Below are 14,136 nucleotides of genomic sequence, written 5' to 3'. Positions count from 1 at the left end.
CCTCACATTGGGCTTTACACAAATTATAGGCAGCCTTTGACACTGACACGTCATTGGGCCCTATATTAGGTAAGCCTACTACATCCCCCAATTTCTATAGCCTACAACAACAGTGGTGATGACTTCTTATCCTATTATTTGTCACTAAACATAATGCTATTTTCGTCCAAATATAACCTAATGGAGTCATAGCCTGCGCAGCCGCTAATGGGCGCTATGGATCTCCAGTGGATTCTGTTTTCACTAGTTACCACAGCCACAAAGTCAAAGATAGCTATATCACAGATAGAACAATGACGTATAAATGTGACGCGTCCGCTTAGCGTTTCACACACTACCAAATATGGTAGTGAGGGGAAGCTTTGGTAGTGAGTGGAAGCCCACTGGCCGGCAGTGGGAGAAGATGGAACGATATGGATTTTGGCCGACATTCTGCACATTTTCTCATCGATGAAACATTTAATCTCAATACAGTTTTCTGTTCCCAAAACTAGAATCTGTTATGAACAGAGTGGACTAAGTTTTGTAGACTTAACCCTTTCAAAGTTTTTTTTTTTTAAATCGCGTTGTTTAGGAGAAGCGCAAAGGCGAATTGAGTTATTGCACATGCGCACTTCACAGAGGAGGCGTTCCTAACAAAATATGCAGATATGGCTAGAACGCGCCAATAGGATCTCGCTAGCTCGCGTTTGGCTCTGCCCACCTCCTTGCTTGTTCTGCACACTATGACTAATTTGTTCACATTGGAAACGACAGGCTGTGGTCTATCTTGGTTTAGTTATGCAAATCTTTGGCTATATCGTAAAAATTCATTAAAACAAGAAATGTGCTTTTTGATCTTAATTTATGGTTAGGCATAAAGTTAGCAGTGTGGTAAATATTATTGTCAAAGTTAAGTTTAAAATCACATTTTAAGAAGATAAATTGTAGAAATAAACGGGGATTATGGCTGTGGTACGTTAACTAGTGACGGGCTGCAAAAAGCCTAAAGATTGTCCCTCCCAAGCCCCAAGAGATGCAATTTGATTATGAATAAATTGAATTCACTGAATATTTTGCTTTATTGGCTAATGCTGGAATGAATTTGACAAATTATGTCGCTAAAACATTCTGCTGCAGTCATTCATGCCCTCGCCCTTGTGAATTGCGCATGCTCATTGTGTCTCCTTCACTGTGCCCTATCTTTTCCAGGCAGATGCTTCATGCTAGTTGGTGGGAGAGGGCTAAAGTACGCTAGCTTTGACAGGGTGAAGGACGCTTCACAACATAAAATCGGTATGAACAATCTAGCTACTGTTGATATAGCACAATGGTTTATTGTTATAATGCTGTTTATTGCATGGAAGAATCATGGAAAATGCATGTCACTAACTAGCGCGTTTGTCCAAGGTTAGCCACTGCACCAACTAGCTAGCTAATGTTAGCTAACCCGCTACAAGGGGACTATTCCAATGTCCATCTGTTGAGTAATGTGGTTAGCTAGCAAGCTAACTTACTAGTTCTTAGCACTGGCTAGTCCCCTAGCAAATGTTACATAATGTTGTTTGGCAATGTCGTGCTGTCTAATACAAAGTAGAATTTTGTGTTAATTCAAGATATAAACTATTACATTACAATGATGGCTTAATATACGATTTTTTTTTCTTTTTTTTCTTCAAACAAATAGTGGGCGTGTACCATGGTTTTCGTGACAACTAGCCAAGGCTAGTTAGCGAGTCAACGTTAGCTACGACCTACATTGGGTGAGGCTAGCTAGCCAACTAATTACAATATTTATACAGTGAAGTTGTCTTAAACCTTTTATATAGCGTATAATTTGTTGTTTGGAATATCTTTACTTACCTTTTGGCTAGTTAGCTAATTTACTGATGAAGTCAAGCCATCCCAACGCAGATGTAGCTAGCTACCTAGCCTAGCCAGCGTTCCAACTAGGACAATTTGGCTAGCCTTGCTAAACACCACTCTCCAAACTGTCCCATCTGCTGTCCTTTGTCCGAAATGGACGGTGCACAATACATGTTAAGCCAGATATTAGGGCACAAAGATATTACTTTGTGCCCTATGACCCTCACCTTCAAGATATTCATCCAGCAAATCAGCTTTCAGCTAAAGTTAGCTGTCATCGCGTCCTCAATTTGAAAGATAATCAGGAGTGGATTAACCAGAGTCCCACTGTTAGGTAGTTGGCAGGATAATACAGTTTTACAATTTTATAGCGTTGAACATTAGCTAACTAACTAGCACAGTAAAACATTTTACATTATAAATACATTTAGTTATTACTAACCTGATAATTTTATAGAATAGAAGGGTTTGCGACATTTCAAGGTATCTCAAAATACACATGAATAGAAATATCTCCTGTAAAAATCAACTAGGTAGCCATCAACTAAATTGTGTAATGAATAATGTGGAAATTTAGCAAGTTGAGGAGACTAAGCTGCTTGGAGTAACCCTGGATTGTAAACTGTCATGGTCAAAGCATGTTAACCAACAGTAGCTAAAATGGGGAAAGTCTGTCCATAATAAAGTGCTGCTCTGCCTTCTTAACAGCACTATTAACAAGGCAGGTCCTGTAGGGCTTAGTTTTGTCGCACATGGACTACTGTTCAGTCGTGTGGTCAGGTGCCACAAAGAGGGACCTCGGGTTACAATTGGCTCAGAACAGGGCAGCAAGGCTGGCCTTTAAATATACACAGAGAGCTCACATTAATGTCAATCTCTCATGGCTCAAAGTGGAGGAGAGATTGACTTCATCACTACATGTTTTTGTAAGAAGTGTTCACAAGCTGAATGCATGAGCTGTCTGTTTAAACTACTAGCACACAGCTCAGACACCCATGCATACCCCACAAGATATGCCAACAGAGATCTCTTCACAATCCCCAAATCCAGAACAGACTATGGGAGGCGCACAGTACTACATAGAGCTATGACTACATGGGGACTGTGAAGAGAACACACAGGTACAGACACACGCATACTCACACACACACACACACACACGCTAGTACATTAACTCTACACACGTACATTGTAATATTGTTGTATGGTGGTATCATACATTTTGTATTGTAGATATGTAGTGGTGTAGTAATGTTATATGATGTACTGTTTTATCTTTTGTTTTATGTATGATGTAAGTGCCTTAATGTGTTTGGACCCCAGGAAGAGTAGCAGCTAATGGGGATTCCTAATAAATTCTTAGTTTGGTTTTGTGATGCCTGCAAATATTGTTACAATATGTGTCTGTGCCCAGTCCTGTCAAGCCATAACAAGGATGTAGGTTTGCAAATACTGCAGCCTGTTCTGCATGCTCCTGTTGTCCCCAGTCAAGAAAATACATACCACCTCTGACTTTTCCAAATCAGTCCTGAGGGAATCGTGTCGGCTGTTTGCAACATTCTAGAAATTCACATTCCACCGAACAACCACCTGATCTATGTGAACTGAGTCAAGTATTGCAGTAGGACACAGGCATGCATGTGTTGAATGTCCTGTCTTCTCTCCTCTCCAGGTGCAATGGCTGTTCCTCCTTCATATTCAGACCTGGGCAAGGCTGCCAAGGATATATTCAGCAAGGGCTATGGTGAGTTAATAGTACACATGTTTGCACACCTGAACAGTAAGGCTAAGGAGGAGAAGCCAAAATTCCACACAAAAAAAGACAGTCAGGGGAGTTGGCTAAAGCAGGAAAGAACAGATCAAGTTACTGTTTATAGCCTGGTCTTGCCAGAATTTGAAACGCCAAAGTAAACTGGGAATCAGCCAATGTGAGGTATACCATTTTTTAATTGCACTTGGCTGGCGAGGTTATGGGTTGTTAGAAAGCAAAGCAAACCATGATATGTGTAATTCAACGCATCATAAACCAATTGTCATTCGTACTTTCTCACAAGTCTTCGACTGTATCGCGGCCATATATGTTTTATGACTCTACGAGTCTGCTCAGATGTACCATTAACTCATCAACCTCTTGTTTAATCATCCAGTCTTCGGCATTGTGAAGCTGGACCTGAAGACCAAGTCTCAGAGCGGAGTGGTGAGTCTTCTGTTACTGTCCTTTCCCCTTTACATTCCCCTCTCTCCCCTGTCCCACCTGCTCTGCCTCAGCTTCTCTTTCTAATTCTCTTTCTCTCACTCTCTCTCTAATCCTGTCTGGTTCTGTTATAACACAACCATTCTAACTGTCTGTAATTCTGAGCTCTAAGGTTCACAGGTTGCTAGGGGCTCTATGCTTCAGGATAGAGAGATATGACAGGCCTGGTGTGTGTGTAAGACTGTGGGGGTGGGGGGCTGTCTATCTCCCTTCCTCCCTATCTGCCATCCTAACCCCTGCTCTGTCCCGCTGCCTCCTGGACTGCTCTCTATTGTAGATGGTAAGACTCTCTCCCACAGTGTACTGATGTCTATATGTATATACTGCATGATATGTGATATGTGCCGGGAGATGCAGACAGACTGTGTGTTTGTGTTTTTTGCATCCTCTTATGTCCAGCTGATGGTACTGTTGGTGGTCTGTTTGCATGTTCATCACTGTCCAGTGAATATTATAAATATTTTTGTGTCCGTCCACATTTTAGGGCTGGCCCCTACAATTTGTTTTATTTATCTTTGGCGACCAAGAGTCATCTGTTCTTTTTATCAATCGATTGGTCTAAATAAATACAAAAATATTTTTCCATATATATGTTTGAATAAAATCAACTATATGTAGGCTACTGAGCTTGTCTGATGCTTTAAGCACTGCGATTAAAGTCACACAAATGACTAAAGAGGGGGCCAGAGATCAATATAGCCTAACCAGATGGGGGGGAAAAACTGTTCCCAACCCTCTTTCTCCCACTGCCTGCTGCTGCTGGCCTTCGCAGATTCTGCCATTACGCTCCTAACGTTGCCGGTAATAGGCTACACCAGCGGTCGGCAACCTTTTCCATTTGGAGTGCAAAGTTATCGTACCATTTCTACTAATCTGCGCACCAGTTATGCACATTTTTGTGGAACAGTTTCATTTAATTTATAATAAAGTATTCATATCTAAATCAATGTCATGTGGTTAATCAAAATTAAAATGATGCCATTGCCAATGTGTAAAAATAGCCTACATAAACCACCAAATAAAAACATTGCAGCCTGCAGGTAGAAAATATCCTGACGAAAATAAATATCCTATAAATCACGTTGGCTATGCAGTTCCAGACAGACGGACAGCTGTAGACTATCTTCGCAACGGATAAGAAGTAATCAGATAGGCCTATTTTATGACATTTCCACCGGATCAGAGCATTAAATTTTTTCCCCCTTTCATGCTGAGTCGTTATTGAAAGGGCGGGAGCTGGAAAGATTTTTAAAATAGGCTACGTTGAGGAACTATTGTCATTATCAATGGATGTAAAAACAGACTTTGTTTACTTGCTGTTTGAGGCGAAGAAAAATTACTTTGAGAGGCTACACAGTGATGGTGAATTTAAACAATCAGAAATAGTATCATATCCCCAAATGGGCACATTTATATGCCTACATTTGTGCGTAGGCCAGGTAGCCTAGGCCTACTTCTATGTGTAATCAGGTGCGTGTCCTTACTCAAGATTGACAGGAGCGCTCCAAACAAAAGACAATGAATACATTGATAACTCGTAAATGGAATGAAATAAACTTTTTTCTCACAAGTGTAGCCTAGGTTGTGCGCTCTGCAAACAACGTGTCCACTCCTACAATGACAACGGTAAGACTGTAATAATAACATATTGAATGCATTAACAGAAATTACCGTCACCAAACAAACATTGTAGATTAGAAATGATGGGAATTAACAGTAAATGTACTACTGGTGTGCTATCCCCACGGCTTCCGCAATGGATTAGTCCACTTAGACAGACGGGCATGAATCAGACAGGTGTCTTGTGTGCCATACATTTTTATAAATATATTTGCCACTGCTCAACTAAACAAATCTCGTCCGACCAACAGCCTATCGACCAAACAATCGATCAGTCGACTGAATGGGGTCAGCCCTACCAAATTTAAATTGATTTCCCATCCATTTCTGTCCAGCTGGATTTACTGTTTGGCGTCAGTGATACGGTTTTCATCAATGTTGTTGTCCAGTTGTTTTCATTCTTGTCTCTTCAACTAATTACATTTAGTCTGTTTGTCATCCATTTCTTTATCAGGCTCCAATCACTGACTGTGCCACTCACTGCTTTGCTGCACCAATCTGCCAGAATTATCGATCTTTCCTCTCTCCCAGGGATCCAGTCATCCACCCTCCTTACCTTGCATCCCTCACTTTCTTGACCTTTATTTTCCTGGCGTACCTTTCTTTTCACCTGTAATCTGTTTTCGGTGTTTCTCCTCACATAGTGCATGATTCTTTCAGGGTGTCTAATGCAGTCAGCACAAAACGACAGTTTCAACAATCTGCTCTTCTAGAGTTCTCTTTCTCCTCTTCTCTCACTCACACACTAATTACTCATTCCCTCAGTCCTTTATAACTCTTTGACCCCAACTCTATCTCCCAACACACCATCTCTTGTCTCACACATTCTCCCACTCTCTTTTTCTCTCTCACCCTCTCACTCTTTATTTCACTCTCCCCCTCTTCTTCTCTCCCCCTCAGGAGTTCAACACATCAGGGTCCAGTAACACAGACACGGGGAAGGCAGCAGGTAACCTGGAGACCAAGTACAAGATGAAGGAGCTGGGCCTGAGCTTCAACCAGAAGTGGAACACAGACAACACCCTGGCTACAGAGGTCACTGTGGAGGACCAGCTGGCTCAGGGACTCAAGGTGGCCCTGGACACATCCTTCGTACCAAACACAGGGTGAGAGAGAGACATCAATCTGATATGTATGTATGTATGTACAGTCGTGGTCAAAAGTTTTGAGAATGACTCAAGTATTGGTCTTCACAAAGTTTGCTGCTTCAGTGTTTTTAGATATTTTTGTCAGATGTTACTATGGTATACTGAATTATAATTACAAGCATTCCATAAGTGTCAAAGGCTTTTATTGACAATTACATTGTTTATGCAAAGAGTCAATATTTGCAGTGTTGACCCTTCTTTTTCAAGACCTTTGCAATCCGCCCTGGCATGCTGTCAATTAACTTCTGGGCCACATCCTGACCGATGGCAGCCCATTCTTGCATAATCAATGCTTGGAGTTTGTCAGAATTTGGATTTTTGTTTGTCCACCCACCTCTTGAGGATTGACCACAAGTTCTCAATGGGATTAAGGTCTGGGGAGTTTCCTGGCCATGGACCCAACATTTCGATGTTTTGTTCCCCGAGCCACTTAGTTATCACTTTTGCCTTATGGCAAGGTGCTCATCATGCTGGAAAAGGCATTGTCCGTCACCAAACTGTTCTTGGATGGTTGGAAGAAGTTGTTCTCGGAGGATGTGTTGGTACCATTCTTTATTCATGGCTGTGTTCTTAGGCAAAATTGTGAGTGAGCCCACTCCCTTGGCTGAGAAGCAAACCCACACATGAATGGTCTGGCGCTTGCTGGACTTTCTTGCGCACCCTGAAGCCTTCTTCACAACAATTGAACCTCTCTCCTTGAAGTTCTTGATGATCCGATAAATGGTTGATTTAGGTGCAATCTTACTAGCAGTAATATCCTTGCCTGTGAAGCCCTTTTTGTGCAAAGCAATGATGACGGCACGTGTTTCCTTGCAGGTAACCATGGTTAACAGAGGAAGAACAATGATTTCAAGCACCACCCTCCTTTTTAAAGCTTCCAGTCTGTTATTCTAACTCAATCAGCATGACAGAGTGATCTCCAGCCTTGTCCTCGTCAACACTCTCACCTGTGTTAACGAGAGAATCACTGACATGATGTCAGCTGGTCCTTTTGTGTCAGGGCTGAAATGCAGTGGAAATGGTTTTTGGGGATTAAGTTCCTTTTCATGGCAAAGAGGGACTTTACAATTAATTGCAATTCATCTGATCACTCTTCATAACATTCTAGAGTATATGCAAATTGCCATCATAAAAACTGAGGCAGCAGACTTTGAAAATTAATATATGTGTCATTCTCAAAACTTTTGATCACAACTGTACAGTACCAGTCAAAAGTTTGTTCAGAGTTTTTCTTTATTTTTACTATTTTCTACCTTGTAGAATAATAGTGAAGACAAACTATGAAATAACACATATGAAATCATGTAATTTAGTAACCAAAAAAGTGTTAAACAAATCAAAATATATTTTAAATGAGAGATACTTCAAAGTAGCCACCCTTTGCCTTGATGACAGCTTTGCATACTCTTGGCATTCTCTCAACCAGCTTCACGAGGTAGTTACCTGGAATGCATTTGAATTAACAGGTGTTCCTTGTTAAAAGTTAATTTGTGGAATTTCTTTCCTCCTTAATGCGTTTGAGCCAAATTATATTTTAGATGGTGTCAGCATATTATTTTCATTCATTTTGGAGTCTAATGTCATTTTAAAAAGTCACCAGAACTGAGCTTTTCAGTCCTTCTACATAAAATTATACCGGGGAGGACCCCAGACCCCTAAGTCGGGGGTTCTCAAACATTTTGGGGCAGGGGACCCTTTCAGTGATGGCAAATTCATCAGGGACCCCCTCATAATCAGAACACAACTCGAGTGAGATAAAAATAACATACAAAGAGTTTTAATATGACTTTGGCAGTGCATGGCCAGACGAACCAAGTCTTGGGGCCCTGGGAAGGAACATTTTAAAGGCCCATCTCTTGCCATCGGAGAGAATTTTGCAAATTTCCTTCAATTCTACACATTTTGTTATGAGGCAGAGCGATTCTTTGTTGCAGCTTTAAAGCTAAGAACTATTCAGTTGAAAAATGGATAATTGGTGGTTCTTCTGCAACGTGACCCAAATGAACTATCTTCCATTGTATGCATTATAACATTGGCTGAAATAGTACTCACACACAACTACTTAATGTTTCTAAATGATTTTTTTATTCAGACGATCCCCTATGGCTCCTAACTATGCAAATTTGTATGTGGGTTACATGGAGAAACAGTCCATTTTCAATCCTCTCAAAAAGGTTTTCTTGCCTAACATTATTATTTGGAAACAGTGCATTGATGATATTTTTGTTCTATGGAGGGGTGATTCAAAACAGCTCCAGGCATTCCATGCTTTTCTTAACTCTTGTTCTAAGCACCTGAGATATACTATGCAGTCTGACACATGTCAAATCAGTTTCCTTGATTTTCTGATTTTGTGTGAGGATAATGTTCTTTACAGGAAACCTACTGATCGTAACAGTTTGTTGAGGGCTGATAGTTGTCACCCGCTTCCCTTGAAAAACAGTTTGCCCTACAGCCAATTCTGTCAAATCAAAATAATTTGCCATAAACAATCAGATTTCGACAGAAATATGGCTGAGACGCAAAGAAAATTCAAGGAGAGGGGGTACAAAAATGGTCAGATTAATACTGCCATTGAGACAAAACAAATCAAGATCTGATCTCTTTCAAGGACAGTCTCACAAAAAGAAGCATTCTTTCGTTCTAACTACACGCTATTCAAAGTGCTCTGAACAAATTAAGGGAATCGTTCACAAACATTGGCACATTCTAAGATCCGATGACAGTATTGGTAATGTGTTTTCGGACCCTCCCTTGGTTGTATTCTCGCTGGGCAGAAATCTCAGCGATCAATTGGTAAACTCTGATTTACCACCCCTAAATATCCCTGCACAACATCTATTTGCGCCTCTACCGGATGGAAACTACAAGTGTAATGGCTGCGCTCAATGCAATGGCACTTACAAATGTAGATCCTTCAAACACCCCCAAACAGGGAAACAGATCCCAATCAAAGGTGTTATTACGTGCTCCATAAAGGCAGTTATTTATCTTATAACTTGTCCTTGTGGTAAAAATTATGTGGGTAAAACAAAGTGCGAATTAAAAGTGCGAATCTCGGCGCATCGTAGCACCATTAGGTGCAAAAACTCGATATACCCATTACCCAGTCGCTGCCCACTTTTTGGAAACGAAGCACTCTATTTCGTCCTTACGTTAAATCGGCATTGAACAGGTCACCCTCCCTAGGAGAGGGGGTGATCTCGATAACTTATTGTTAAAACGAGAGGCTGCCTGGATCTTAAATTTAAAGACCCTTGCTCCCTTCGGTCTCAACGTAGACTTTGATTTGAAGCCATTCGTGTGATTATTGTGATTTTGCTATTCATTGTAAATGTTGTTGGGCCTAGGTAGCCAAGTTGTATCTATGATCGTATGCTATCTATTCATGTTTTTTGTATGTTCTGTTTAACTGTGAATTAACCAATGATATCAGGCCACACCCGGCCATGATTACAGACACCTGCGTGTGTCCTTTGACACTATATAAACTAGTGACCCGCAGATGAAGAGAGCTTGTCTGTCGAAACGTTGGTTATTAGGTTATTAAATTATTGCATCTGAGCTCCTAGAGTGTGCGGCTCTCCTTTTCTTTTTCAGGAGTACTGTGGATACCATATCCCTATGAGCCTCCCAGGCCCATGTTGCCCAGGGTTAAGAGCATACATTTTAGAATTACATTGTATTGTATTACACCCTTTTAACTTATTCCACGGATCCCTTGGCCAAAATTCGTTTAATCTGTTAGTAATTTTCAAATGTTAAAAAAATATACAGTATATATTGAGACCCCCTGCTGTTCCCCACTTTGAAAACCCCTGCCCTAAGGAGTGGACTGGAATTGGTCGAACTCGCAGTTTAATACATGTACAAAATGACCCTCTTTCCATAAAAGCATGATGGTCATGACGTTGTTACATGAAAGGGGAGGTTAACTAAAATATGACTTGACTAAAAGATATGAAAGGATTTATTTATTGAAGATGCTATTACCTTTCCTTTTTTAGAATATCAAGGATCCGATATGAAAGGATATTTGTTTGTCTAATTTGCCTGTCCTCTCTCTTCTCCATCTGTTCTCAGCAAGAAGAGTGGCAAGCTGAAGACTGGCTACAAGCGTGACTTCCTTAATGTGGGCTGTGACGTTGACTTCGAGGGTCCCATAATCCACGCAGCAGCCGTGGTGGGCTATGAGGGCTGGCTGGCCGGGTACCAGATGGCCTTCGATATGGCCAAGTCCAAACTGGCCCAGAACAACTTCGCCCTGGGATACAAGGCTGGAGACTTCCAGCTCCACACCAACGTGTGAGTATCTCAGTGTAGTGGATCATGGCTAGAAACACTGGTTTTGTTTTTAAGTGAGTCATCAGAAATGTGTTAGATGGTAAAGTTTGGTAACCGTGGCCTCCGTTGCCCTGTGTGTCTCTCATAGAAATAGAATCCATAGAATGGCCTTGGAATTTGACTGTTTAACTCATGGGTAAACTCAAAATGGCTGCCAGTCCACCCATAATGCCACCATTGACCTGAATGGGGAGGCCTGTTCTATGGATGATCTTTTTCAGTAATAATGGTAAGGCGTAGGGAGGTATTCATTAATTTAGGATTGTTTCTTACTGTATCATGCCCTCTCTCTCCTTCAGGAACAATGGAACAGAGTTTAGAGGTTCCATCCACCAGAAGATGTCTAGGAGTATGAACTAGGGGTTGATTTGGGCATGTCTGTAACTGTTCTCTCTCCTCTTTCAGTAATGATGGGACTGAGTTTGGAGGTTCTATCTACCAGAAGGTGGATGACCAGCTGGAGACGGCGATCTCTCTGGCCTGGACGGCCGGCAGCAACAACACACGCTTCGGCATCGCAGCCAAATACGCTCTGGACAAAGACGCTTCCTTGTCTGTGAGTAACACACAGAAACACACTCTGTCTGTCTTAGTCTCAACCCAGGCTCTTGCTGAAGCCCCACCCCTAGCAGGGATGCATCCCTTTACAATTAATTTAGATTTACACACTAACACATGTTCAATGACTGTCTCTGTGTCTCTCCCCCTGCAGGCCAAAGTGAACAACGCCAGCCTGATTGGAGTCGGCTACACCCAGAGCCTCAGGCCAGGTGAGTAACAATCACAATAAACAAGATTGTGATCTAATGATTGATTGATTACATTTCATGATATCCTTGGAGCTAGGTCTCTGAGCACAACTGTCATTTTAGGTCTAGCTATATTGTTTTACATCTCCAGTAATATTCCTCTCCTCTCTGTGTAGGTGTGAAGGTGACTCTGTCAGCCCTGATCGATGGGAAGAACTTCAACACCGGCGGTCACAAGGTGGGCCTGGGCTTCGAGCTGGAGGCATAGAGTGGCGTGAACAAGACCCACCAACCAAGAGAAGAGCCCAGAACCAATCACCCCCCCCATTCCCAACCACACACACCCTACCAAAGCCCTTATCCAAAACCATCATCATGTAGCCTCTCCATTCCCACCCCTCTCTCTCACACACCACAGTCCCTTTACACGCACACACACACATTGAGTGTTTTGGCAGTAGTAGTCAAACCTGTGGCCGCCATGTCCATCTTGAATAAAGTAGCTAAAATACATGAATGAATACATAGACTGAGAGAGACATTCTGTAATGTCATGGCCATTATATTCTAGTCTTTTGGTTTAGTTAGTTATCACTACTGGTCATCTAGTTTGAAATGGAGGGTTTCAGTGGATAAAGGCAGGCACTGGAGATGGATACCTCTCCTTTAACAGACGTTGTACAGAAACTGTGGCTAAGTTTTATCTTCTGACTGGTTACTGAAGTTGCACTATTTGTTATATTTCAGTAGGAGTTTGGTTGAGTACTCTTGGTAAATGTGTCGCTCATGTAAGCTTATATTCGTATATATTCCCCTTCGTATTTCATTGTAAGCATGTCTGAATGAATATCGGGTGTAGAACAGAAGGCTTAGTAAGGATGGAAGCATTTGAAGCCCAGTGTTCTCTTGGTTTAAAAATAATGCCGTCTGTTTCTTTTGTATTGGTTTGAGTATAAAACATTGTTTAGGTGTATTTTGGTTGTGCTGTGTTCAGTTGTGGACCATGGTGTCAGTTAAACCCAGTGTGATCATAGGATGTTTGTGAGTTTGGATGTGTACGACTTCAATTGTATGTTTTCATATCACGGATGTAAACCGTCAAGTTAGTTTTGGTCATAGGCCTGGTGGAAAGAGGCATTTTACAGCCAGAAGCAACTGGGTTGGAGTAAGACCAGTTCAGCCAATTTTTCTTTCAATTCCTGACTTGACCGAACTGAGATTTAATTGAGCCCAACTCTGAGAAGGAACCAACCATTTCACCACCACTACAGTCTGCTGTTACTGTAACTGCACTGAACAAGAAGGGAGTCTGCAGGAGAGTTGAAGGAAGATTCTACATTACACATACAGCGCTATAAAGGGAAGGACAAATTAGGAGTATTATCGGCTGAATGCAGTTCTACATGTCCCGAAACTCAAAACATTTCTTCCTGTCCTTGTCTTTGCTCTGAGGCCACTCATCTTTAGAGGACAGCTGGTAGGTGAAAACAATATGGTGGAATCTTCCAGTAGATTAGAAAATATTGCATTTCTACAGTGTTGCTTAAATCTATCTAGTCTTGTTAAGATCTGTGGTCACATGAAGAGGGATGTGGAGATAACGCCATTTGAGAGGATTTTCTGTTCGAATTTATGTTCAGGGATTCCATTTAGTCTGTTCTAGAATGAGAATCTTGGCGCCATTCTAGAATGTTGTTGCTCATGCTGCTTTAGACCTACACCCCTTCCTGGCTGTCATTGGTCCCCTCGGGAGCCAATCGACAGTCCCTGTACATAGTATACATATTCTCCTCCGAGTTTCAACACTCGTACGGTTAGACAACACTTGAAGGGAGGCTGTTGTGTAGGCTCGGTCCCTCCTTTACCAAGTCATAAACCATGAATCCATTTATCTTTGTTTTCTTTCCATTTGTGTCATAATTATGAATCTTTTTGATTTTGTGTGTTCGGACACAGAACCTCATTGTTTTCCAACCTCAAGTAATGGAATTCTGATTAAAAAGAACTTGTCTTGATGATGTGGTGTCTTTTGTTTCTCAGTTATTTTGAGAATATGTTCATGGTCCATTAACACTGAAGTGAGAATAGTAGTGATAGGGTGTTGAGATTATAGATATCCATGTGATGAATAGGGGCAGAGTGTTTCTGAGATTGTACCATACCAGCCTGCTTATTC

The 14,136-nt window shown here is 41.5% G+C and overlaps 1 protein-coding gene across 3 annotated transcripts; it reads left to right on the top strand.

The window, feature by feature from the left end:
* The first annotated feature begins 1,167 nt into the window (after positions 1 to 1,167).
* Positions 1,168 to 13,978, top strand: LOC311127287 (non-selective voltage-gated ion channel VDAC2-like). Of its 3 annotated transcripts, XM_084159096.1 has the most exons (10): positions 1,195 to 1,275; positions 1,667 to 1,742; positions 2,896 to 2,966; positions 3,518 to 3,589; positions 3,993 to 4,042; positions 6,620 to 6,825; positions 10,951 to 11,172; positions 11,617 to 11,767; positions 11,924 to 11,981; positions 12,137 to 13,978. In XM_084159096.1, exons 4-10 carry the CDS (start codon positions 3,523 to 3,525, stop codon positions 12,226 to 12,228), a joined length of 846 nt encoding a protein of 281 aa, XP_084015222.1. In that variant the 5' UTR covers positions 1,195 to 1,275; positions 1,667 to 1,742; positions 2,896 to 2,966; positions 3,518 to 3,522; the 3' UTR covers positions 12,229 to 13,978. The 3 variants fall into 3 exon arrangements, with proteins under 3 accessions (XP_084015220.1, XP_084015221.1, XP_084015222.1); XM_084159095.1 differs by lacking the exon at positions 1,667 to 1,742 and having other exon boundaries at positions 1,188 to 1,275; XM_084159094.1 differs by lacking the exons at positions 1,667 to 1,742; positions 2,896 to 2,966 and having other exon boundaries at positions 1,168 to 1,275.
* Positions 13,979 to 14,136: the final 158 nt, after the last annotated feature.

Source organism: Coregonus lavaretus (genome assembly GCF_964263955.1).
Source record: "Coregonus lavaretus genome assembly, chromosome: 4".
Lineage (NCBI taxonomy): Eukaryota > Metazoa > Chordata > Actinopteri > Salmoniformes > Salmonidae > Coregonus > Coregonus lavaretus.
Note: the sequence above shows the minus strand (reverse complement) of the source record. Positions and strands in the feature narration are given on the sequence as shown.

Excerpts from the sequence above, each read along its gene's own strand:
- LOC311127287 (XM_084159094.1), top strand. The coding sequence starts at position 1,203 with ATGCTAGTTGGTGGGAGAGGGCTAAAGTACGCTAGCTTTGACAGGGTG. Across the intron at positions 11,173-11,616 it reads TTCCAGCTCCACACCAACGT|TAATGATGGGACTGAGTTTG; the intron begins GTGAGTATCTCA and ends CTCCTCTTTCAG. Across the intron at positions 11,768-11,923 it reads ACAAAGACGCTTCCTTGTCT|GCCAAAGTGAACAACGCCAG; the intron begins GTGAGTAACACA and ends CTCCCCCTGCAG.